Source organism: Hipposideros armiger, unplaced genomic scaffold, assembly GCF_001890085.2.
Source record: "Hipposideros armiger isolate ML-2016 unplaced genomic scaffold, ASM189008v1 scaffold_255, whole genome shotgun sequence".
Taxonomy (NCBI): Eukaryota; Metazoa; Chordata; class Mammalia; order Chiroptera; family Hipposideridae; genus Hipposideros; species Hipposideros armiger.
Window position 1 is genome coordinate 1,054,778 of NW_017731605.1, and position 27,500 is coordinate 1,082,277.

At 35.8% G+C, this 27,500-nt stretch overlaps 1 protein-coding gene across 10 annotated transcripts in view; it reads left to right on the forward strand.

Annotated features, from left to right (window-relative positions):
- ZNF521 (zinc finger protein 521) overlaps positions 1-27,500 on the forward strand; it is a 302,352-nt gene that overhangs the window by 148,366 nt on the left and 126,486 nt on the right. For all 10 annotated transcript variants that reach the window (XM_019656174.1, XM_019656178.1, XM_019656177.1 and 7 more), the window contains one exon: positions 12,237-12,321. In XM_019656174.1, coding sequence (XP_019511719.1) covers positions 12,237-12,321 — 85 coding nt within the window. The remainder of the gene's footprint in view (positions 1-12,236; positions 12,322-27,500) is intronic.

The following is a 27,500-nucleotide window of genomic DNA, read 5'->3' on the forward strand; positions in this document are numbered from 1 at the left end:
TACTTAATGCTCCTACTCCTCCATCTCTCCAACTATATGTCCCCAATATCTAACAGCCACAGCTCATAATTTTGCCAATGGTGAGACAGAAGGGAGGTTTGAACTTTTTAAGGTGAAAACAATCAGTATGTGGTTGGAATAATTGATGAGAAAAATAGATCCTAATTTGATGAAAGGCAAAAATTTTGAATTCTTCCTTTTCTTCTTAGAGTTATGTTTATAAAACTCATTTTTTAAACTCGCATTACCCCGCTCCCAATTTCTTAGCTTTCTTGATTGATATGAACGTTTATGAAACAGTCAATGTAGGAAGTTAACTGGAACCTATGAATCATAAATTCCTTCAAACTATAAACTAACAAAATATTATAGCAAGGGTGACTAGAAACAAACCCCCTGTCCTAATTCAAAAAGAATTAGCACACACTCTGGGTTTTTAGGTTTGTTTTTTTTTTTTTTTACTACAGCATCAGCTTAGTTTGTTATTCAGCCTCTTCCAATTCACTGATTTCTGGTGCTGTGTAAGGTGGTAGAGAAGTTTGCAGGAAGAAATGGACAAATCCTAGGTAGCACCTTAGGAATGAAGGTGATGGATATGGGGTGCCTCGTTAGATTGTTCGTTTGTATAGTCAGTAAATGAAATTTATTGACTAGCCTTTATGGGCAACACTATAGGAGATTGATTCAGGTAGATTTGCTATGGCATAGAAATAAATAGCAACTGAACACGAAATGTTAAATGAGATCATCTAGATGAAGATATCTTACCTGGAAGGTCTCAGTGGCCTGTGTAGTGGGAGAGATAAGCTAGGTTCCTTGGAAGAGACTCCAATATCTGCATCAGGAGAAATCTGAGGAGTGGAGATGAATAAGTGAGCCTAACAAACCATCTATCTCTGGGAAACTTGGGCTCAAAATCAGTCTTTAATATTAGACATCAAGTTCAAGTACATAGAAAAGCAGATTCTGAGGAAAATTTGTTAGGAAACAATTTTAAACTTCAAAAACTAAAGTGATTCTTCATGAATTTCAAGGTAATAAAGTCCTTCCGTGAAATTTATTTGATAATAATTCATGGAAATTACTCCACTTTTAACATTGGGTTTTGTTTTTTAATGAATACTAGTCAGACTTTTTTGCAAACTCAGTTGTTTACTGGTTTTTGACTATTGATGAAACCTTTGAAAATAAACTACTTTAGTGCTATTTCATCTAATATACAAAGAGAACCCAAGAAAAACTGGAAAAAAAAGATTACACTTTTTTTACCCCTTACTTTCAAAGTTAACAGTAGTGCTTAAATTCATATCTTCATGGAGTTTGGGATTTTATTTGTAAAAATAAATGTGATTACACAATTTTTTTCTTATGCCATATGAGCCTGTGCAGAATTTGTCTAAAATTGAAAGAAAAAATTGCAACATAGTCATTTAAAACAAAAATCTTTTCCAGGTTCTTTCTTACTAGATTTTTGTTTCTCCTCATTTTTCTGTCCGGTCAGTTGACTAAAGCAATCTTCTTTAGCCCTAATTCTGTTCTTAATTGCCTTCTTCATTCCACCAAATACCCCACAAGACTGTGAGCAATTGGCTTAGCATGTAGCAAGGCGCTTTGTACCTCAGTTTTGAACTCAAGGGAGTTATTCCCATTTTTAGACCTCTGCTCATCTTTTCTCTCCCAGGGAGTTTTTCCTGACTTGACTTGGCCATAGTAATCTGTCCCTAGCTGATATGCTTTAGTGACTTCTCTATGCCATCTGTTGACTGGCACTTGGTTCTGAACTGCTCTGCCATGTTATTTACCAAAATACCTACAACACTTTAATGTGTGTAAGTTCTTCCCACAATTGTATTGTAATTCCTTGAGTTTTGGAATCATATTTAATATTTCTTGGTTACTGAGCTTTTAGAACATGCCAGACATTGTGTCAAGTGCTATATAATCTTTGGAAATAAACAGTAAGACAATAGTGTTCTCTTTTTAACCACCATGAGAACACAAAATAGAAAATTGATACTGGTGTTTTTCAGTGAATTCCTTGGGTGAGCTTTTCATCATTAGTAGCTTTCATTTCATTTCACCCATTTCCCCCCCCCTCTCTGTTCAGTGATTTATTTTCACACAAATTCAGAATTACTTGGAAAATGACCAAACTAAATTAGTAAAATGTCTGAAGTACTGAGTATTTGTGGAAAGCTGTAGGTTTATTATTTTCATTCACATATAATATCCATTTGCTTGCCAACAACATACTGCCAAGCAAAGGTACTACTGATCTTAAATATATGTTTCATTTGTAATTAATATATTCATTGCTTGAAATGGTAATGTATATTGCTGTAGTCCTTAAAAACAGCTATTTCCCCTCTCCCCCTCCCCCCCAGCTAGGTTGACCCCTTTTACAGGCTCTGCCTTCCTTCCCAACCCCAAACCCTGTCACCAACCTGTGATAATCTATTAATTTTTACAGCTTTATTTATTAAACATTGTTTACCCTTTGTTATAAAATCTAAATTAGTGGATTCTAGTTTAAAGAAATTTTAATATGGTTTCAAAGTCCACATGAAAGAGTGAAAACTAATCTTTGACAAGCAACTATGCTGTGCCAGACAGTTTATATAGTATTCCATTCCATCCCCATAATAACCTGTCACATAAAGAGTAATAAAGGTAGTTGCTGTTTAATGCAGGCATGCTACACAGTAGGCATGGTACTAAACACTTTTATATAGTTCTCATTTGCTTCTGACATCAACTCTAAGATGTAAGCTTTGTTATTTTTAATTTACAGGGAAGGAAACTAAGATTTAGGGTCATTAAGTGATTTGTCACCCAGCTAAACGATGAAGCCACTAAATAGCAACTAATTGCAGAAAGATGATCCTAAAGTTGCTTTCCTACTAAGACTGCTGGGTATATTTGGAGTGGAAATTTTATAGCATTATTGTACAACATCCTAATTTCAGGGGATCCTGACCAAGTCTGGGACTGGCTCTTTCACGATAGCCTCTGTCTACGTTTGGGATTGGTGAATTGGGTGTGTGTGTGTGTGTGTGTGTGTGTGTGTGTGTATGTGGTCTGTCTGTCTGTCTGTCTGTCTGTCTGTCTGTGTGTGTGCTGAGGGCTATCCCAGAAAAATGGCTCTGTGCCTTCATGCTTTGATGCTCCAAACATAGAGCAATGATCAATGAAACATAAAGGTAGAAAACCAAATGGACTTACTCAAGTTCAAAACAATTCTCTGTCTTTGAGATCCAGAAACAAAATGTGAAAACTTTAAGTCGTTATCAGAACTGAAGCTATGGGTCTGCGGGATGCCTTTCTAGAAATAAGAAGTGGTAACTAGGGTTTAATCTCTGTGGGACGGAGTCAGACCCGCTACTTAAAGTGGGGCCTGGGGAGGAACTTCATTGCTCACGACAGGAGACTGGGGAGAAAAAATTCTGTTATTGATCAATACCTGGGACTAGGAATTTTCAGCTGGAGAGTTAGAAGTGTAGGAAGAGAGATACAGTTTTGGGACTTAAAACTGAATTTGCCATATGCGGGCTCTGTGATTCAACTCACAATATCTCCTGTATGCCTGCAGCAAAGCAGACACACAGGAAATGGCCCTGCGAGACCTAGCCTGGCCTAGAAGCCTGATCTGGCCTCTTAGAAGCAACAGCAAAACTACTGGAAAGGGAGGAATGAACACATAGAAAAAAAATCTTTCACTGCAAATGGGCTTCAAACCAAGATGCCAAAATATGTGCATGAATCCATTGCTAGTCACACAGCAAATGACACACACACAAAACCCAACTGCCATGAGACCAAGTTGCCACCCCAGAAATTAATTCCATGGAGCAGTCTGACAAACACTTTGAAATAAGTATGTTTACAAGCTCAGAAAGATAAACAAAGGCATGATTTCCACTAAAAAGTGACAAATTTTTATGTAAACCCAAGTAGAAAACAAAGAGCACTTGTATGTTTAAAATTAGAAATGAAAAATAGTCATTGAAATAAAAGCTTTGGTATTGATAGATAGGATAAACTCTAGACTGGAAACCAGGGAAGAGAAAATCAATGGTTTGTAAGACTACAGAGAAAACCACCTAGATCAGAATGTAAAGGACAAACTGATTTTTTTTAAAAGTACATAAAAAAGCAGTCAAGATACATGAGTATAGACTGAAAGACTCCAATCAATGCTGAATAGGTGTTCCAGTGGAAGTCAATGGAGTGTGAAAAATATGTAAATACTGAAGAAATGATCGCTGAAAATTTTCAGGAGAGATACATGAGCTTTCAGATTGAAATTGTTCTTTCAGTATCAAGCAGGACAAATAAACATAAAAATGTGGTTAAAACATGGCAGTAAAACTGCAGGACACTAAGAGCAAAGGGAAAATCTTGCAGTAGACGAGGCGATTTGGGGGAAGCCAGTTCTACCCTGTGGATCTGGGTCAAGGGACTGGGACTGGGAGCCCAAGATGAACATGGTGGCTAGAAACAGCTCCTTCCCTGGCATACGCTATTCTCATACCATTCACAGCATTCTCAAAGACCAAAGCGCCACGCAGTTCTACGGAGAACCTTCTTTCAAAATGTCCCTAAAATACAATTGTATATTTACCTGCAAATGATCACAGTATAAACCGTGTTAAAACCCACTGAGTGGGAGGCAGGGTAGAATGCTGACCTTGGTTATGGTGTTCACAACCTGCACGACTTGGGACAAGTCAATTAATCTGTAAATGAGGATAATCATCTCTCCTTTATCTACTCTCAGTTTTGTTCCAAGTGAATTTTATGCATATGAGTTCTTTATAGGCTGTAAAGTATGATAGAATTTTAAGCAATTATTGCAGTATTATAGAAACGGGCAGAAGCTATGGTTCCTGGCCTCTTAGAGTTTATACATTAGTTTTGTAACATACAAAAAAATCCTCATCAAAAACTACAAAAATGTTTGCAAAGCAACTTGTAACAACTAAGCACAAACTATTTGGGGTGCACACCAAGTCCGGGGGTATAAAATGAACAAAGGGGATTGAATTAGCAGGTTAGGCTTAGTGTTTAAAAAACAAAACAAAAAATAAAACTATGTAGTATGAATGATTCTATCCATTTCATCTTTTTATTATGAAAATGTTCAAGCATACACTTAGATTTAATAATTGTTAACATTTAGTCATATTTGCTTTATATGTGACTTGTTTTTCTGGATCTCTTGAAAGGAAATTACAAACATACCATTTCCCCTCTAAATACTCAGTTTGCATCTCCTAACCAAAAGGATATATATTTACCCATATAACCACAATACTGTCATCAAATCTAACAAAGATAACAATATCACCAGCTGATATTCAGATTTCCCCATTTTCCTCAAAAAACTTTTTATAGCTGTTTTCCATCCAAATCAAGATCACACATTGCATTCACACACACATTTATTAGTTAAGTGTTTTTAGTTTCTTTCATCTGAGAACAATCTCTCCGCTTTTTTTTCCCCCCCAGGACATTGACTTTTTGAAAATAACAGGCCAACAACATTCTTGACTTGTGTGGAAGAATATTCTGGATTTGTGTAATTGGTTTTTTCTCAAAGTAATGCTTGTTCCTTTCTAGTCCTCCATTTTCTGAAAACTGGAATGTTCAGTCTAAAGGCTTGATTAGTTTCAGGTATACATTTTAGATATGAATACTTCATTTTGCATCACCTTGGGAGACGCAGAATGTCAGGTTGTCCCATTATTAGTAAAAGTAAGCTAAATAGTCGGGTTACAGAGATTACCACCAGATAAATCCACTGTAAAGGTACATCTGTCTCTTTCATTAAAGGACAAAAATTGAGTATCAGAACAACCTTTCTCCTAATAGTTTTAGCATCCATTAATTATTATCCTGGATTATTTTATTTGGCATTGCAAGTAGTGAATTTTATTTAGTTTTTAAAGATTTTTATTGGGGAATTGGGGGAAGGGGAACAGACAAATTGCTGTCCTTTTTGTTCTTCAGTCTAGTTGTGGAGGACGTTGCTTCACTGGCCCAAGTTGGCACCATCATTGCGCTCTTCCCGGGTGAGACAGATCAGTCACCGGCTTCTGGACGGCTGCTCACANACAACATGAATAATAAAGTGAACACCCACAGGGTTGTGTGGGTGTAAATTGCTCACAAGCATTATGGAGCAGGTGGGGCTTTGGAAGCAGTGTGAAGAAGAGAAGGGTGGTTTGATGTGCATCAGTAGAAAAGCTGTTCAAGTGGAAGGGATGGATGAGAGAAGGCAGAACCCGAAATGAAAAGAGGGAGAAAGAGGCAGAAAAGAAGTCTTGGGAGTAGGAGGACATGAGGTAAGGTATCTCAATGGAGATAAGAGTGGTAAAGTACAAGGTAATTTGGGTACATACAGGGTAACTGAAACTGCGAAAATTAGAAGGGAGAACATTCTGTGATAAGACATGAAACTGCCAGAACACAAAGCTAGAAGGATAGGTTAGGAATATAAACAGGAGAATAAATGAACTCCACAGGAGCCTTTATCTAAAAAGAAAGTGGGAGGAAGCAAAGATTTTTATTTTCCAATGAGCAGGTATGAACCACTCACATATTAATTTATTGTGTGTAAATGTGTTATAAATTACAGTAATGCAAGATGGATAAGATAAAACACTGCCTACCCATAAAGAGCTTACAGTCCTTTAGGAGATAAATCAATTGTATTGAAATAATTCTGATACAGCATGTAATAAATTATAAGAGAATCAAAAGGAAACTTTTATCACTTAATTTTAGATAAAACTCCTCCTCTATTCTTGAGATATTTATGACAAGTCTCTCGTAAATGGTCCCAGTACTTGTAAAGAGTTAACCAACCTGTCTACATTCTCAATTTGCTTTTAGGGTAGAAGTCATATACTTAAGAAAATGTTTCTTAATGGATTTTAAACTATTTTTTTCCTCCCTCAGAGAACTTTCTCCAGGTTTATGGTGGGATTGTAAATCGTATTACCACCTTTCAGGATTGGATCTCTGTGGGCCTATGATGCAATTTAATGATGTTGCCACATGCTACTTAATGCTCCTACTCCTCCATCTCTCCAACTATATGTCCCCAATATCTAACAGCCACAGCTCATAATTTTGCCAATGGTGAGACAGAAGGGAGGTTTGAATTTTTTAAGGTGAAAACAATCAGTATGTGGTTGGAATAATTGATGAGAAAAATAGATCCTAATTTGATGAAAGGCAAAAATTTTGAATTCTTCCTTTTCTTCTTAGAGTTATGTTTATAAAACTCATTTTTTAAACTCGCATTACCCCGCTCCCAATTTCTTAGCTTTCTTGATTGATATGAACGTTTATGAAACAGTCAATGTAGGAAGTTAACTGGAACCTATGAATCATAAATTCCTTCAAACTATAAACTAACAAAATATTATAGCAAGGGTGACTAGAAACAAACCCCCTGTCCTAATTCAAAAAGAATTAGCACACACTCTGGGTTTTTAGGTTTGTTTTTTTTTTTTACTACAGCATCAGCTTAGTTTGTTATTCAGCCTCTTCCAATTCACTGATTTCTGGTGCTGTGTAAGGTGGTAGAGAAGTTTGCAGGAAGAAATGGACAAATCCTAGGTAGCACCTTAGGAATGAAGGTGATGGATATGGGGTGCCTCGTTAGATTGTTCGTTTGTATAGTCAGTAAATGAAATTTATTGACTAGCCTTTATGGGCAACACTATAGGAGATTGATTCAGGTAGATTTGCTATGGCATAGAAATAAATAGCAACTGAACACGAAATGTTAAATGAGATCATCTAGATGAAGATATCTTACCTGGAAGGTCTCAGTGGCCTGTGTAGTGGGAGAGATAAGCTAGGTTCCTTGGAAGAGACTCCAATATCTGCATCAGGAGAAATCTGAGGAGTGGAGATGAATAAGTGAGCCTAACAAACCATCTATCTCTGGGAAACTTGGGCTCAAAATCAGTCTTTAATATTAGACATCAAGTTCAAGTACATAGAAAAGCAGATTCTGAGGAAAATTTGTTAGGAAACAATTTTAAACTTCAAAAACTAAAGTGATTCTTCATGAATTTCAAGGTAATAAAGTCCTTCCGTGAAATTTATTTGATAATAATTCATGGAAATTACTCCACTTTTAACATTGGGTTTTGTTTTTTAATGAATACTAGTCAGACTTTTTTGCAAACTCAGTTGTTTACTGGTTTTTGACTATTGATGAAACCTTTGAAAATAAACTACTTTAGTGCTATTTCATCTAATATACAAAGAGAACCCAAGAAAAACTGGAAAAAAAAAAATTCCCCTTTTTTACCCCTTACTTTCAAAGTTAACAGTAGTGCTTAAATTCATATCTTCATGGAGTTTGGGATTTTATTTGTAAAAATAAATGTGATTACACAATTTTTTTCTTATGCCATATGAGCCTGTGCAGAATTTGTCTAAAATTGAAAGAAAAAATTGCAACATAGTCATTTAAAACAAAAATCTTTTCCAGGTTCTTTCTTACTAGATTTTTGTTTCTCCTCATTTTTCTGTCCGGTCAGTTGACTAAAGCAATCTTCTTTAGCCCTAATTCTGTTCTTAATTGCCTTCTTCATTCCACCAAATACCCCACAAGACTGNGGGCCCTCTGGCATCCCAAGCCAGCTCTTAACCAATGTGCCACACGGCTGGCCCACAAATAGTGAATTTTAATTCTGTCATCCCTTCCCTCACCCTTCGATAAAGAAGAGCCGTCCCTCATCGAATAGGCATGAACTACACACTTTCTCCTAAAAAAAGCTTAGTGCTTTTGTGCCTTTAATTACTGATTTTCAGAACAAGAAATTAATGTAATAGTCACTTCCAATGGTAGCAACAGAGATATTTTTCCTTTTCTAAGCATTATATGGATTCATTGATTTCTTTTTTTATACTCAGTGTTTTTTTTAAAAAAATCAAAGCAATTTACAACTACAAAGTATAATTTATTTATTTTTTTAATTTAGTGAGGCTAAATGTGAAGCCTAAGTCCTAATGGACTATAGACTGAATGGAGTGGGGGTGGGGTTAATCAGAATAATGTTTTCTTTAAAGTACATGTTATTAAAGATCATAATCTTTTTTTTTTACATTTATGAGATGCACTTTCCTGAAAGTCTCTGGTACCTTAACCAGAGAATAACTGAAAACAAGAATGTCAAAAAGGCACATTTAAATTGTTCTCAAAATCAATCAAAAATAATGAGGTGCTGGGAAAAAGTTGTATCCTTGATAATTACATCTATCAGTATCAGAAAACAAAAGAGAACAATCAGGAAATGACAACCCCACTCCCAAGTAGCACATTAAAAAAGGCTAATGAAAAAAGTCTCTTTTAAAAATTGTACTAAATTAGCATTTCAAGTCAATTGACAACTTAAGCTTCATAAAGGCCAATCTGGGGCCCAAACAATGGAAGTTCTGTTTCCACTTTCATCTGCTTCTATAAGAAGTGATCTCGCAACTTGTTTGGTTGTTGTTGTTGTCTTCTATATAAATGGAAGTAATTGTCCTGAGGGAGGTGACAGTCCTGCGACCTCTGCAAGGCTCAGGGCACCCCTGAAGTACTGTGCTTAATTTGGGGTTCTATTTGTTAAATGGTTGACCTGGGAGAAAGTAAACAGAATGGTGGAAGTTGTTCAAAGCATTTCTTACACCATACCTCTGTTTTCAGTCTGAAAAGGGGTTAATGTCACTGTCGTATTAGACAAGGGATTCAACCTGCTCTTTATAGCTCCAGAGTGTTGAGTTGGGACAAGTGGGTGAAATTAGCAGAAAAGCAGATTTGAGCCTAGAATTAGGAAGAATTCCTTCATAAACTCAGCTGTACAGAGCTGGAATGGATGTACCTCCAAGGGAATGAACTCCCCAAGGCCAACTCTGTTCAGAGGTTATAATCACTTAAAGTCGGTGTACAGGTGGGCAGGAGTCCTTTCAAATATTTTGCTAAGAGTCTATAATTATAATAAGGGATTCTTTAAAGGTCATTCAAACTTACTTTTAAAAAAACTGTTGAGGGTAAAATTGAATTTTATACCATGGCTTTAAAAAGAAAACCTTAACACATCCCAATTTGCATATCATTGCTTTGTATTTGGGAAATGTGAGATGTGTGGGGAGGCGAAGTTCTAGCTACAGCATTTTAAGATCATGGTACATTGTTTTTGACCACCTTAAATTCTTAATTCATCTAGCCCCAAATTTAGGAGCCCCTAGATAAGAATATGACTTTGTTAAAAAGAATAGAAATACTATCTTAAGGGTAGAATTAGTATTTGAATTATCAGTAGTGACAAAAACATTTTCTTTCAATGATAAAAGAAAATATATACATAGCTCTTCAAATGTGTCAGTTCATTTTGAAGGTAGTCGTAAGTGCTGGTATTTTATTATTTTCTCTTGTCAAGTGATTTTATTCTTTATTATTAAACCAAGGGAAAAAAAGCCCTAGTATATTCTGCCAACATATTCATCAGTCATCATTTTTGGAGACAGTTTTCGACATATTGTATGTTTTACTGTGCTAACAAGAGAAAAGACTAGCCATTAAGTTTATGTTTCTTTGTTTTTCAGCAAGGTCACATATCAGGAATAATGCTAGAAGTATGCTAATAAACAATATATAATGCAGGTCATCTGGGAGTAAGAAATATTTTCTAACTAGTTCTAAAGGGAAATATTGTTTAAAAAAGGGATAGATGTTATTTACGCAACACATGTTGCTCTATATGTTACCATCAAAAGCATCTTGTAAACAGCTTAGCGCAGTAAATCTTCCTTGATGATTGTCAGGGTTTTTCAAGTCTGTGTTAGATTTAGATTCAGCACATTCAATTCACAATATGCCTAATGTACAAAGTATTTTAGATTATTTAGAAAGCTTCCATTAGAAATATTCCTGCACATCTGTATTTTACAAGGAGCATCATCCTCTGCTGCAGAAGCAAAGAATATATTAAGTGCAACAATTAAGAAAATTCTACATTAATGGCATTTATAGTTTTAATCACTAATGAAATGACACTACATTTTTGTGCTTAATTTTTTTTGTTGACTTCTTTAAAATTAATTGCAATTTACAGACTGATATTTCCTATTGCTACCATTAATAAAACAATTTTATATGACTGCAGATGAAATGATAAGTTCTGTAAGAATGCCTTAAAAAATGTGATTGATGTGACTTTACAAATGTTATTTTCTCACTGTTGGGAGATTTTCAAAATGGCTTTGTTTTATAATAGTTTATTTTGTTTTCCAAGATGGTTTTTAATTGTAAATATCAAGTTTCATCATAAAGGAATTTATGTAACTGTGTTCTGGAAAACATAACCGATACTTTATTTATTGAGTGCATCTAATATGCACCGAACCATATGGGGGTCACAATAATAAAGATGTGAAATCATAAAGACTGCTTTATTTTAGAGCTTAGCATTTAGAATCAAGAGAGCTTATTTCTCTTCCCAGCTGTAGGGCACTATGACATCAGGCAAATCTTTCTACTTCCCTGGGCCTCAGTTTCTTTATTTATGGTACAAGAGTTATAATAAATCCTGCTCTATCCACTTTCCAGGATTGTTGTGTAAAATGATAAAATGGTGTTAGAATGTTCCATATGATATGAAATGGTATGCTTTCTTTATAGGAGAAAATAATGTATTTAAATGCTAGTACTTAGCAATTTCTGAAACATTATCTAGATTTCAGATTTTAGCTAAAAATTATAATCTCTACATCTCTTAGCTAGATTCTATGACTCTTAATTTACTGGCCATTTTACTTAGGGATATCTAGAAGCAACACCACAGGTATTTTAGTTGGAATGAATACCTGACCTTCAAAGACATCAGTTTCTGAAACTCAGCCATGTGTTAACAGATTTTTTTTTTAATACTAACTTCTGTTTTTGAGTTTAGGAATCTTTAAGAATATATTATGCCATAATTATGTGCCTTCATTTATTCTAAGTGTTTGCAGCTTAGAGTGTTGGGATCAAGTTACAAAGTCTTAGTAAGGAACTCATGGAACTTTGCCCAAGCAGCCCCACAGTAGCTTAGTTAGCAACATATGTAAGACCAGCATCTCAAAAAAAAAAAAAAAGCTGTGATACAGCTGGGTTTTTTTTGTTTTTTTAAAAGAAAACAATAAAGAGTGCATGTGTGTCTAAGTAATTCTGTTTATACTTGTTTTCTCAGAAGAAGACCTATCAGTGCATCAAGTGTCAGATGGTTTTCTACAATGAATGGGATATTCAGGTTCACGTTGCAAATCACATGATTGGTGAGTGACATTCTAAACCTTATTACAGATAGATTTTTCTCCTACTTGTGTGCATCAATGCCTATATAATTAAACAGAGTTAAAGATGAATTAATTGTTCAACCATCAATGTTTTACCTAAGCATGATTGATTTTTTTATTACTATTATTAGGCCTGATAAGGCATTAGCACATTTTGTTTTCTGCAAGGGCTAGTTTAGACTTCTGCAGAGGATTATATATCTACTGCCAGTCAAAACACAGGTGATTAACAAATTAAACTTAATCATTTTTGCATTATTGAAAACTAACAGGAATGGTTAATGAACTGGATGTTAGCTTTCCATAGAGTTTTAGACAGGTTTTAATTTCAGAAGTTATTATGGTAATGGCACTGCTGTGTGTTGCTTAAGCATCTTTGTATCAAAATCTAAAGTGGTGAGTTTTTGAGATAGGGGAACATAAATAATTTAAATTGCCATAAACTAGTTTTATATGTATGGTTTCAACAGCCTGGAAATAATCATGATTAAAAAGATCATGTAAAGAATTCAGTAATCATTTTTTATTCCCCACCAAATTTTACATAGCTCTTTATAACAGCGGTTTGGGTAAAGATCTCTGAGGTCACTCTAGCCCAGTGTTTTCAGGGATTTTGCATTTATCACATGGGCTAGAGCTAAAAGGATAATTTTTTCACTTATTCATAATGTCCCATTATCCCTTAATTCCTTTGGGGTTACCTCCTATGTCTTTTAATTTGATATGCACTTAGTAATAACACTAAGAGTTTTACCAGCCAATTAAACTTTATCAAGCAGATCTTTTTCTACTAGTAAAATGACAATTGCTATTACTTTATACTATTTTTTCTTATTACTTTGTTTTCATACTATGATAATTTTTTTATTTCATACTCATTTTGTGGTATTTTATAATACCATAAGTAATTGTGTTATAATATTTTTAAAAGTCTAATTAGCCTCATGCTCTCCTATTATCAAACTCTATGACAAGAAAGACAATTCAACATTTTAGACTTTGAAAATGTTTTCAGGGGTAAATAAGTTTTATTATACACTTATCAGAGCATTCTAGGAATGTTCAGTGGGATGGGTTGCTCAAACTATCATTACTGATCAGTAAAACCAATCATAACAAAACTTCTAAGGCTCTTGTAGATATTGATAAAGATAAATTCAAAAACATGTTGGAAATGGATTAATAGTTTTTCAATAGGATTCACTGTATAGTTTTGAAATGATGGGTCTTTAGAAGGATTATTGCTTATAAGAGACTAAGTGCTTAATTGTGCAAAGTAAAATATATACATAACAGCTGAAATATTGATCACTGTACCTCTATATTTTCCAGGTTTAAGTACTAATATCATTAGTGATTTTCTTGTACAATAAATAGCATATTCTTAAATGTGACAGAATAACATTGACAACTTTACTGAGTGTTTAAAAGATAATGGCAACATTTATGAGAGATTCAAGTAATATATTTTCTTGCAATTAACTTCCATTTTGGATTACCAAAAAAATATTCTACATAAACTTTCAAAACTGCTTTGGGGGTGTGGTGATATGTTAGAAAAAAATGAATTCTTCTTGACAGATGATAAATGTTAATGTTTTCCATCTCTTTATTTCTTGAGTATATTGGTGCCAGTCATTCATGATTCTGCTTCATGCTACAGTTTTACATGGACTTCAGTGAAGACATTTCTTTTCAGTTTATGGAAAATTTAGTGAAACTTTGTGGGTCAGGCTTCTGATTAGTTTTAGTCTACGTAAACTTATTTTTGGTTCTGGATTTATTATTTATCTCAGGACCCAGATGAACCGATTAGATGTATTTTTGCCACAATATTAATGTTCTTGGGCATCTGTAGAATCTGATTTGAATGTTGGGCCGAGAGGACTTTTTGATTTTCCAGTTTTAGTATCATTTGTCCATCACATTCATTGGTTTGTCCTGGTCCCTCTTTTTAAATTGCTGTATACCTTCCCCTTTGTATTTCTCTTAAACCCCTTGCATCATTAGTGCTTTCCCAAGGCTTTTCCCCTCTACCTATAGTGGATTAATATGACACTTACCTTCTCTTGGGATCTGAGCATTTAACAATTCACCTTCCATCAGAGAAGCAAATTCTACTCCTTTTCACAGAGGACCTAGTTATTTAATATTCATGCTATTTTTAATAATAAAATATGTAATTCTTTTGCACTTGAGGCCTAAACAAATGAATAGCATCTATTTAATTGTTCTATCTGTTGACCATGCATCCAAGTCCTTAAACTCCCTTCGTATTGTTAATATCTAGAGAGAGAGAGAATGTGTAACGGGGAGGATGTCACAAAGGCTAAGATATCATTTTTAAAAATCCCAGTGTGATACTTAGTCTTTCAAATGAGGCAGGCAGCATTGTTTTGTTGGCTAAAATACCTTCATTGAGGGTAGGTATTTTTAGGTTGGGTATCTGTGTATGTTTTTTGTCTAATCAAAAAATAATCTCAACTAGACTGTTAGCAGGAAAGAGGAATTAGAGGCTATCTGAAAAGCCTCTTACTCTTTTTGTTAAGAGGGCATATAGTGTTTTTACAGATTTTGTTTTATATTTCAATCAGTCTGAAGGAAGGATTCTGTCACCTGATGGAAAATAAAGTCTGCAGATGACTCAATGAGGTGTAACTTTAAATTCCCTTTTTAACAAAGTCATTTGCATTTACTTCTATGTAGCACACATGTTTTAATGCAATTTCAGTGTCAGGCAACCTCCCCGCTTCTTTCTGGATGTGCTGGTCTCAGGCTATTGGCCAGGGACATTTGTGAAAGGAAAACCATCAATGTTTCTACCAGGTACATATTGGAGACGCTCTGCTTAAGTGCCGTTTTGCAGCAAGGTGTGGACACATGGTCCGAGTTGCAGGAATAATTACTCAATAAAAATGCATTAGGGATTTGACTTATGTCTATTAAGGAAAAAAAGGAAACCTCACTCTCCACCACATTTTGACACAGTTTCAGTAAGAAATCAGACCAGTGACTATTTAGGGGTTTCTTTTCTTCTTTACACACACAAAAAAAGAGCTACAAAACATTTTAACAGCTTTCCTGGGGAAAAGACTTTCCTCTTTCAAAGTCTGCACAGATGAGAAAATTTTTCTTGTCTTCCTTTGTTCCTTTCACATAGTTTACATTGACTTTTGACCTGAGAATACAGAAAGAAGCCATTGTGTATTCTGTCCTTTAATTCATTATTCACCGTCCCTCTCTATCAGCATAGTAAATATTTATTGGTATTTTCCTCTTTGAGGTTTCTGTTATTATTGTTATTATTATTTGGTATGGATTAGTACAGACAGAGATGGAAACCAGAGAATTTAAATGTGTTTAACCCAGCAAAGGGATTGCCTCATATAAAATTATGAGGCTCAACAGCAGTAGAGTAAATTTGTAAGTGCTCAGAATAAAGGGCTGTTAGGCATGCGATAATATAAAGAGATGACATTGCCAAGAACTATTTATGAGGAGCTTAATTTTTTCACTCTGATAATTCTTGACCAATAATTACCAGTCTCTAATTATCTATTTCAGTTAGAAAGAAATTTCGATCACTATGGAGGTTGGCATTGCAGCTAGCGCATAAATCCCCAAAGAGACGAATGTGTTCCAAACAGCCACAAACAACTGTCTCATGAAACATAGTGAGCAAATTGCGAGCGGCTGGTGGTAGACAACCAGCAGTACACACACCATCGAAGGCCAGTCAGCTTGACAAAGAAATGATCAAAGGGGAAAAATGCTATTATCCTTGGAACTGATTGCTGCAGTCATGGACTTTGGAGGACATGTGGTCAGGATAGAGCCATGGCCATTTTCAGCCCTCCCTTTGAAAGTTCTCGGATGGAGAATTTGAAGGGAATGGGAACTAGCCATTTATCTAAGAATAATTTTTAAAAATCAACGTAGAAATTATCAGTTATTTTTTATCTGATTAGAAAGACCCATATTATAATGGCAAAATTGTATCTAAGGTGATATAGTACCCTGTTGTGTGAAAAAAAAATAGGAAAATCCAGAAATAGTCACCAATAAACACGTCCCAGATGAATCAAGGATGATGTTTAGAGCATTTGGGGGAAGCAAATGTATTTATCTCTTAGAAAAGTAAAACTAGAATTTAGGACTATGAATGACAACTAATGTGAAAGAAAACACTGATGCAAAAATATTGACTATTTTTATTCAAATCTCTAATACTCAGTGTTTTATCGATAGTTACAATTTTTAAGATCATGAAAAGATTCAGATCTTCTACAATGCACGTGAGAAGATATGTACCCTATGTGTTATGTTACACATGATATATATCACTAGTGTAAAGACAAAAAGAATGCATAAATCAGTTTTGTACAGTGTGGTGAAATTTAGTCTGCTTTTGTGGCACGTGACATTCATACGTTCTGCAATTTGTTTGATGCCTAAGGTCACAAATGGCATTCTTTTCCTTCCATTTCTTTAGTGGATGGTGTGCTACATGACTAATCTTCATTATAGTTTTGTGACATTCAGTATCACCTCTGAAACATTGCAGCTTGAGTGCTGTTGCTTTATATTAGACTAACACCAATATTTTGAGGTCTATAGTGGTTTTGGATTTTATGTCTTAGCGGCAAATATCTAAATATATGGATCTTTGCATAGGAAGATAAAGGGCTGTGTTACCCTATAAACTCTCAGTGTTCATTGGCTGTTTAAAAAAAAAGAATAGAAATGAATCTACAATAATGCATACATGTGTGGGTGTATATATTATATGTATATACCTGCATTATCCTAAGAAGCTCAAAGTCATTATGTTCTTTGGAGTTTACATTAATTCTAAACGAGAAGACTATTGAAATTTTTTAAAGTCATCTTCATTTGATTGCTTACAAAACTCAGGGAATTAAGAAACAAGCATTTGGTGTTAAATATGATGAAATTCTGGCTTATTTCATCAAGAGCTGGATTAAAAAAGATGAAATCTGGGCAGTTTAATGGTAACAGAAAGCTACCCTCATGTGGGCAATGCTGGCTTATTTGAAAAGCCCATAAAGGGTTTCTGCATGGACCATACAAAAAGGATACTTTCTCTTTAATAGCCATCTGTACAGGAGAGATGAGAAGTGGGCCAGGTCATCTCTCCTCAGCTGTCATGATATTAACGTAGGTAATGGAGCAAGCTCGGCGTTCTGCTGGGTGTTGTTTTTCATAGATGTTCATCGATTTACACAGATAATTCTATTTATTTCTTAGAGTTGGTCCAAGTGAACCAGGCAGAATAACAAACACCAAAGCATTTCAAATGACTTTATCTTTGTTTGTAACGTAACTTTTGTCTAAAAAATGGTGTCACACCTACTGTGCAGATGGCTGCATGATTTGTAAACCAGCCAAAACATTTAAACAAATGTGTGATCTGGGGATAGATTAAATAAAGGATAAAATGGAATGTGGGCCACAAATTCTAATAATCAGATGATTTTAAGTTGTGTGCGGTGTGGAGTGATGGTCGCAGTGACAGCAGGGAAAGCTTGCCAGTGACAGCAAGGTGCCTTATAGATCTCGGGATGGAGCCTGTGGCCTGGTAGGCCTCAGTTTGAGAACCGCACATTTGCTGTACAGCTGGCAGCTCTGTATGGGGACATCAGATAAAACTTATGTAAAATGAAGTGTTATTGCTTAGTATGAAATTGTTCAGAGAGGGAATTTGCAGACAGTAACTGAAAACAGAATTCATGGTACCAATGAAGCAGACTGTAAATATGAAGAGGGTTTAATTATCTGCGCAATTTAACAAAAATTCAAGATGTATTCAGAAAGGACATACAGAGGCATAAATAGCACACAGCTATACTGTTTACCGAGTGCAAAGTGGGGCCACAGGAACTTATCAATTTTATCTGGTCAGCCTTCCTAAAAACAAAGACAATTTAAAGGAAAATAAAAAAGACCTTTATTTAACATCTTTTTTTGGAATAAGGCAGTTTCCAAGAGCTCATCTTGGCTCTTTGGATTCTTATTTCTTAAGCAACTTCGAAAGAAAATCTTTGAGCCTATCTCTTAATTTCAGTGTTGAGCTATTAAAAGACAAATCAGGATGTTTATCCTTGTTTTGTGTTTTAGCTTGTGTCTAGCAGCTTTGATTTACACGAGTAAAAAATGCTGGCAGTCAGTGGAGTTTCCAATTTACAGGCTCCTAAGATAGCCTCTTAGACATTTCTTGCGTTGTTGATTTTCTGTGAGACTGAGGGCTCTGCCTGAGCCCACAGACAGACTGAAGCTTCAGTTTCTCGTTGCTTTTTAGAACACCCTGCCCTTAAAGAGGCCGCAGAAGAATGTGGCTGAGGCAGAATGACTGGATGCCAGCCTTTCTTCCTAGGCTCCGTACAGACGCTGGGAGGAAAGTCTGTGCCAGATGGATCATTCCATCTGACTGTCTGAGATACAATGGTGAGGCTTCTGGCTCTCATTTTGTCTTCACCTTTGACCTGCAGTAGACTATGCCACAAGTACATCTGTTTTTCACTCACTGTTTGATATGTTTATTATCAAATATGAATGAAGTTTGCAAAACATGTCTGAATGGAGGGCATGGAAAGTCATCAGCAATAGATTAAAAGGCAGATCCCTACGTGCACACACACATGTCCATATACACGTATGCATTTGTGATCTGTTTTTTTTACAGGATCAGTTCAGACACATAAAAAGAAAAGGCCTCTCATGACCTATTTCCATAGGTTATTTCCTAGTTTCAGGGCCATTAATAGCAGTAAACAAAGGAAAGGGAGCCAATATGGAGAGTGGGTGTCGAACTTCAGCTGCTCATATTGTTGCATTTGGTGAGCTGATGGGGTTTCCTAGGTCACCTTTAGAATTATGCCTATGACAGCAGTAGCTACCTGCCAAGATTGCAAGGTATCTCACAGCTCTCAGGATGGCGCCTGTGGCCCGGTAGGCCTCAGTTGGAGGGGTACACATTTGCTGTACAGCTGGCAGCTCTGTATGGGGCAGCCGTGTGGGCTGTTAGGGAGCTGGAAAGGAGACAAGCATGAAATTTCTTCTAACCCCAACTCTGTTTTTCTGTACTGTTGGCTGCTTCTCAGTTCCTTGACAAAAAAACCAATCAGGCACCCTTTAATCCGCCTGTGATTACCACTGGTATAAAAAGAGAAGCATAATGAGGAAAAATGCCTCGTTTTGTTGCCTTCAAAAGCCAACAAATTGGAGTTAACTTGACAGGAAGTGGCTTAATAATTAGATTATTTATTTATTCCTGACACATATCCCCCTGTTACTAGTCTCAGGAGACCCTGTAGATGGTACGATTTTCAAGCTGCCATTACTTCGCTGTCTTCTGTGAACAAAGAAGCTACTGTCTATCAGTCAATTAAATGCACTCTTTAAGCAGAGGCTGCGAAGTCCTCAATGGAGGGAGCCCTGGGACGTTGTGGCTGATGGTTCCTTTCTCTGTACTGTACATCACACTCTCAACTACAGTCCCCACAGAGATGGAATAAAGTCATGCATTAAAATATCACTTGTTGATTTGTTTGCTAATGAAGAGCCATTGAAATGTTTGTGTATTTCTATGGCAAAATTGTTGATAAAAGGGCCTACTTGCCTGCATATCTTACTTCATCTGCCGTGAGTGCTTATTTAAGAATTATTAAAATTAAAGTCAACAAATAAGTGAATTAAAAAAAAACAAAACAGCCCTGAGATAACAGGCGTTTTCTTACTATTTTCATCAGGTTAAGTGAATAAAGGCAGGCAAAACAGAGAGAGAGCGTCATTTCAATCCCTTGCTTGTATTAATCCAAACGATTTGTTGTCTCTGACATAAAAACGTTAAAAAAGTCTTTTTCAGAGTATCTGGGAGCTACACCTTTTAAGTATTGAGTGATATTAGAATCCACTTGTGAGAATAATGTACTTAGAAATTTTATTTTATTTTTTTCTTTAAGATGAATGGCATTTTTTAGCAGTTTCTCTGACTCAGTGAATATGCACAGAAGCTTTTCTCGGGAGCTTAGTGGGGGCTTTTACAACCAAGCTAACAAAACATTGGTGATATATCAGACACAATCTCACAGCCTCGTGGATTGTATAGACAGGACTTTCCTTCTCTGTTTGTTCCTTTTCCTGTTATTTATTTATTTATTTATTTATTTAGCATTACTTTATTTTCATGTAAGTGGTGGTGACTTTTCAGTCTACCACTTAGTCATGGTCTTTATCCCTTAATATATTCATCAACTTCTTACTGCTTACTGTTTACTATGTACAAAGCATGTCTTTACTGGACTTCTCTGGCTCCCAATAATTGGTTTTATATCTTAAGAGTACATTTGTTGTTAGGGTGGGGGTCTAGAGGTCTAGGCTGAAAAACTCCCATAATATTATGACAGTGTTCTGATGAATATTTACCTATGGCTCTGCCATTTAAAGGGATAAATTTGGAATTTAAAAAAAGCCACTGAATATTGAAAAGTGTCCCCTCTTCTTCCCATCAGGCTTTGTAAAATAAAAAAAAAAAAGAAGAAAGTAATCAAGGCTTTAACTATGGTTTTCATGATTACCTGACAACAGGCTGTAAAGAATTAATTCAAACCATCTTCAGATGACCATATTCCTTATTTCTACCCTGTTATTCCAAGTCATTTTGTTAGAAAAAGCTTAGATACTCGGAGGTGTTCTATAATAGAAAATGAATTTGAAACCCTTTCATTAATTGGTGATTAATATATTTCAGGATTAGTTTAAGCAGGGCCCTACCTCCTGCCCAGTCAAGTATGTTCTGGTTAATATCCAATTATCTGCACCTTCGTAGTTATTATGTCTTAATATTTCGGATATGATAACCAGAAACTTGAGAGTCATGCTAATGAGGAGCATAGAGCAAGAATTAACCAATGACATACTCAATGATCCTTGCTGAAGAAAGAATCTCTTTTTACCCCTTACCACATTGCTTCAGCATCTTCTGGGCTCTGAATGAAAAGTAAGACCTTCAGCTATAGCAGGAGAGAATCAGAAAATTAATCATTTTCTCTTTTCAGTAATAGTTATCTGAATGCTCAGTGTTAAAATTCACCTAAAAACATCAAGATCATTTTCTGGAGAAAAAGAATAGGAAGCCGAGAGAACCGGTTTATATTTTCCAAACCGGAAACATCATAATCTTCATCTTTTCCTTTTGACAAAGCCACAAGTTGTCACCTCTTCAAAGGATGTTTTAACTCAGATCATTTGACGTGCCTTTAGTATTTCACTAAGGAAACACTTTTCCCTGCTACCTTTTATCTTCTTTCCCACAAAATTTATCACCACGCTGTATACAAGTTACACCTTTTTCTATGTAATCTTTTTTCCAGGTAATTTTACTTATGAGCAGTCCAACTTGGCTCCCCTGGCGGTGTCTGCTAGGGTGCTATGTGCTGCTTCAAAGCACATAGGTTTCAGTAGTGCACTTTGTACATTACCCTTTTATATGCTGTATTGTAATGAAGCAACATCAGTAAATTGCAGTGAAGGGTGATTGTTGCACAGGGATGACTACTACACCTTGGGGTCCATTTGCGCCAGATTATTCTTTTTATTGTTATTATTACTTCCCATCTTCTTTACTCTCTTGCTGCCGAACTTGCTGTTGGCCACCGGTGCACCACCGAGGGAATCTTGAGGAACATTGCAGGCATCATTTTTTCCTCTTAGGCACGTACCAATCACCGTTCTGTTCCAAACCCAGATATCTTGGTAGCTCTGTGGGTTTTACTGATGCTATTTTACTCTGTTGACTTCGTTTCTAATGTTCCTCATCTTTGTCTTCTTAAAAGAAAGAATGTATTGCAAATCACAGTGGACTGATTTCAAGCATTTCGTGTAGATGTCATAAATCTATAGTCGGGATGATCACCTAGATGTGTCCCTTCCCCCAAAAACCAGTTTAATAATTTACAAACAGGACTTCAATGGAATTACTGTTTAAGAAAAAGATTTGTATTTTCAATATCTTCTTGGCTTTCATTAAAACATAGATAAAGTCATTATTGTATATATTAGTAGTTTCTCTTTACAAAATAGCCAATTTCCTGCCCCCAGCCAACGGCTGTCACCCAGTAACTAATAATAAATAGTGTAGATTTAAGGCAGAGATCTTTTGTTCTTAATGAACAGAATTATGAGCAAGGTTTTAACCCAGGGGTAATTACAAATATGTGAATTTTGGTGACTGTTAATCCTTTTGTTGTCATAATTTTGGTACCTGTGTCCACTTGTTTTTCCAAATTGTTAGTACTGCTATTACTCTGTTTTTATTCTTCTAAGACTGGGCTACTGTGCAACATTCAAACTAAAATCTAGAATTAGAGTTGACACACCTTCAATTGAACTATCAAGTCCTTTAAAACTGCTTGGCCAGTGACTCCAGTCCCGCACTATTTGACCGCATACACTTCCGATTGTGGGCCAAAGAACATTGATTTTTAGCTGTCATTTCTAGTGCACATACTGTAGAATTGAAATTTAAACCTTAATCCATTCAGTAATGCAATTAATTTTTAATGTGCAGTAATACTAATTGAAATAGCCTGAATTTAGTAAGACACCACAAGACATTTTCAAAAGCAAGAGTCTCCACTGAGAACTGAGAGGACAGATAATCATTGTTACAGTGTTTACAGGATAAATGCTCACTCTGCAGGACTCCAGTGGACAGGGAGTTTTCTTTAAATTAGACCATAGTGTGTGTGTGTGTGTGTATATATATATATATATATACACACACACACACATACACATATATGCGCACACACACACACACACGTGTGTGTGTGTGTGTGTGTGTGTGTGTGTGTGTGTGTGTGTGTGTGAATAGAAAGATCTTTTCCAAGGGAATTTCTTCTCCTTTCTACCCTAGAATAAAAATTTTCTGATTAACTTTAAAAAAAAAAGCATAGTTTTAGTTAAAAATAGAATAGTATATGCAAAGATTATATTAACCTATTTTTTAAAAAAAGCAATTATGAATAGTTGCAAATGAAGTCACCTGGCAACAATGTCATGGTCAAAAACACCAGTCTCAATGGGTAATCTCATTATATGATGTGTATTTGAGATACTGTTTCCAGATTTTAGATATAACATGTACTTTCTAAGCTGTCTATAAAGCGTTTCCCTTTTTTAGGTGTATGTATATATACCTGTGAACCAAAAATACACTCTACTTTTATTTCAAACTGTGTTCCTTTAGCTCTTGCATATGATTTCAAAATGGCCTTTTGAATGTTTTGTGAGGGTTTTTTTTTTTCCCTAGCCAGAGAAAAGCAAATTTTGCACAGTAAAACCAAATAGGTTTCCAGTCATTTCTGCACTAAAAAGGTTTTCTAACCACATTTATCTGCTAGTAAATGAGGACTTTTTAAAATGCATCAGTTCTACTGATGAATGGGCTCGCAGAGTGTTCAAAATGAGCACCAGCATTAAGTTTAAAAAAAAAAGGCAAGCACTGTATATCATGCTTTCATGGCTCTCACATTATAGTATTTAATAAGCCGATAGTGCTGTTAAATATTTAGTAAAGGTTCCCTCATAACCCTGCCATCTATTCAAATGAGATTTGAAGACATTTTTGCAGCACATAAGTAAAAATGATGGTAGAGAACTTGAAACAGTCGTAGCGTGGCATATTTTCTAAATGAAGTGTGGGGTAACGTGGTACAGATGAGTTCAGCAGATTCACACCTATAAAATCCCTAAATCAATTCACACTCTTTGGATTAAGGGGCCAAGCTGGCTTTCGTTTTGTCACTGTTAAGTCAAAGTGCTGTTGGGATTATTTACATAGAGTACTAAAGTGACATTATAGCATTTTTTTTAAAAGAAGATCTTACATTGTGATTATTTTAAGCTGTCCTAGCATTAGTTGGGCTTTATAATAGACATTTTCTGTTTTTTTACTGAATACGGGGAGACGAAGAAAGAGATGAGGGAAAATCAATTTATAGTCCAGTCAGAGCATATTATCAAATCTTTGGAGTGTAGTAAGTTAAATCTTTCCAGTATTTATTTTAGGCATGCTATAGCAAATACTGAATTATAGATGTTGTTGTACACACTGATATGATGCATAATAGATCATCTTTATCAAGTTTTTCATGTAATATTTGATAGTCATTATCCAAATAACAATAATTGTTGTTTAATCTGGAATGAAAATTGGTTTCCAGGATCCTTGTGTGAAAATATTATTAGTAAATATGATGCTGACATCGTTAATGTCATCATGTTGGTAGGTTAGACTTCACATTTAAACCTTTCAGTGCTTAATGGTACTATTAGTTTCAAAGGTGTAAAGATGAAGGCTGGTAGCTTGTTCATATTTGTGTATGATGTGTTTGGAGCCTATTTACTTGATTCTAATTTTCGTCTTGTTTTATATGCAGCCAGTGACCACAGTATTCATTCAAACTGCACAGAGACACATCTTATCTGTAAAACATGGATTACTGATCTTATTTGCTATTTATGTTCTCATAAGAAACAGGATTCATATGATCAGGGGAAAATACATTTTGTTTTGAAATTTTGTATATCACAAATATGTTCATATTGAGAATGTCATAATGAAGAATGGATAAAGGAGACGGCTTTAGGTGTACAGGAAGCAGAAGGGAAGGAAAGTGGTACAGGGTTCACATATAGGTGTGTTAATATGCAATGCTTGATGTATGTTGACCTCAGGTTACAAGAGTAGAAAATCCCATTTTCCAGCTTGTTTCAAATGTAGTAAAAATGCTGCTTCAGTTGCTTTATGCTACTCACATTGGGAAAGGTGCTTATACTGTGATAATTATCATCAAGGAATATTAATGCGTTCAGCATTTGTAACCCAAAAACTCATTATAGCTTAAGCTGTGCATCATCTGTGAAGAGAGAACTTTGCCAGAATTCGCTCTTCACAGGGGTTGCCTCCTGCTTGCTGCGGAGTGGTCAGAGTACGGCAAGAGGTCACTTAGGCTATTTTTGAAAGCTGAAGTTTTGCAATTTTTGAATCTCTACCTTCTGTCTAAAGAGCTTATCATTCTTGCCTCAAAATGTCCTCCTTCTATTTGAATGCATACTGAAGAGCAAATAATAATAATAAAGAAGAAGTAACTGTGTCTTGTTATATAGAGTCCAGGAGGGTCGGCACATATATTCCACAGCAAGATAATTGAAGTATTGGTGTCTTCTCTTCTGTCATTGAGCAAAGGGATTCATTTACACCAGTTTCCTTAATGCAGGTGCCCTTGGGTTTCAGATAGAAATGCCCCCACTGGGCCTCCACTTCATAGCCCTCTGGCTGGAAATTGTGTAAATAAGACTGCAGGGTCAGCCTTCCCTTTTCCGCAGCCGTGTCCTTAATTAGTCTGTGACAGTCTTTCACATGAGCCTGCACTGTTCCTGGGATCGTGCCTCACACATCTAAGACATCTATCTGAGGCATAGATAGATATTTTTGTATGTTTGTTTAAAATCATTCCCTGGGGGAATATTGGCATGATGGGAAGGAGAATCTCTGGGTGCGTCCAGAATCTTACAACTTCATCTGATCAGAATACCTGGGTAGGCAGCTCCATTATAAATCATAAGCGGTTAGTTTCATAAGAATATTGTGTCTTTACCTGAGGTGGGTAGCTTGTTGAAAAGGAGCTGTGTGTTTGTGATATTTTTGTGTGATTAAATCCCATTATTTTCCTGCCCCTGATCCATTGCTTGTCTTTTCCCATAAGTAACATTGCTCCGTGCTGCATGTTATAGTTTGTGTTAGGCCAGGCAGAGAGCACTAATACTCAGTTCTATCAGGCTGTCTGGTTTTGCAGGACTGCTGTGTTTCTGAGGTCAAATTGTGGACCTGGCCTTGCTCCTGGGAGGACTAGAAAAATATGTTTCATAACTTCCCATAGACCTACACGAAGTGTAAGAAGGAAAACGATGAAGCTCATAGGCTCAGTTTAGATGAGCTGTGAGGTTGGAATTCATCAAGCAGAAAAGCTTACTGTTGTTTAGGAAGCTTCCTTACCGCGAGGGGTTGGGTGCCGAGTAGGTCATAACTGAGGGCCTTGAGGAACAGGGTAATCGTTCAAATAGCCCAGCAGGCACAGACACACAAGTTGATAATCTGTGGAGTCAACTTGCTGCAATAGAAACTTATTTACCTATTAAAATCACTTACATGAAGGAATAATAATAGAACGAGTACCCCAAATTCATTGTCGATACTGTAGGCTTGTTCCACTGGAAGCAATTTGCTTTTTCTGTTTTTGTGTGTTCTGTTTTTTTGAATGGGACAGAGCCTTGATTTTATGCAGTGGAACACTAATGCTGCAAAATGGATGAGTGCCCTGAACCAGAGACCTATTCTCAAGAGTTTTGGGCTGGAACGCTGACAGTACAGTCGAGTTACAAAGGGGGCGCATCTTCTGTGAGGAAGTAAACTTAATAATCTTTATGAATTTTGAGTAACTCATAACTCCACTTCCTCACCAAAAGAAGCATTATGAAAAGATTGCTTCTAAATCCTTCAGACATTCTCTGTACTTGTGATAGATGCCATCCTCTTTACCTGGAGGCGACGGAAATGAATGTGTTTTTTGCAAGAGATAAAAGTGTATACTTTAGAAGGAGCAAATTGCATTTTCATGTTGAAGCTCACTCCTTGCACTCGATGTGGTGAGATACAAATGTGAAGAATTGCCTTTGACGTTATTTCTGTGTCTCCTGCGTCGTAGGGATTGCTGCTTCGTTACGCTGAAGTGCACCATCGCATGGGATAAGTGTGACTTTGAAAATCTGGAAACAGCATAAGGTTGCATTCTATGCCCAGGCTGCTTTGATAACGAACGGTAGCTTTTCTAGTTATCGAAAAGGTTTAATTTATCTTAGTAATAATATATTTATTAAAATTGTGTGTATATGTCTTTGAAGGAGAAGTTGTAATCTTCCAAGTGTTATGGGTTTGGTTAGAGACACACACACACACACAAATACTTTAAATTTTAAATGAAAAGGTCATTTTAACTTTCTTTAAGTCTGTTTTACCGAATCTATATCTTGAACTATCACATCATATGTTATAAAGTAAAATTTAAAGTACTTTC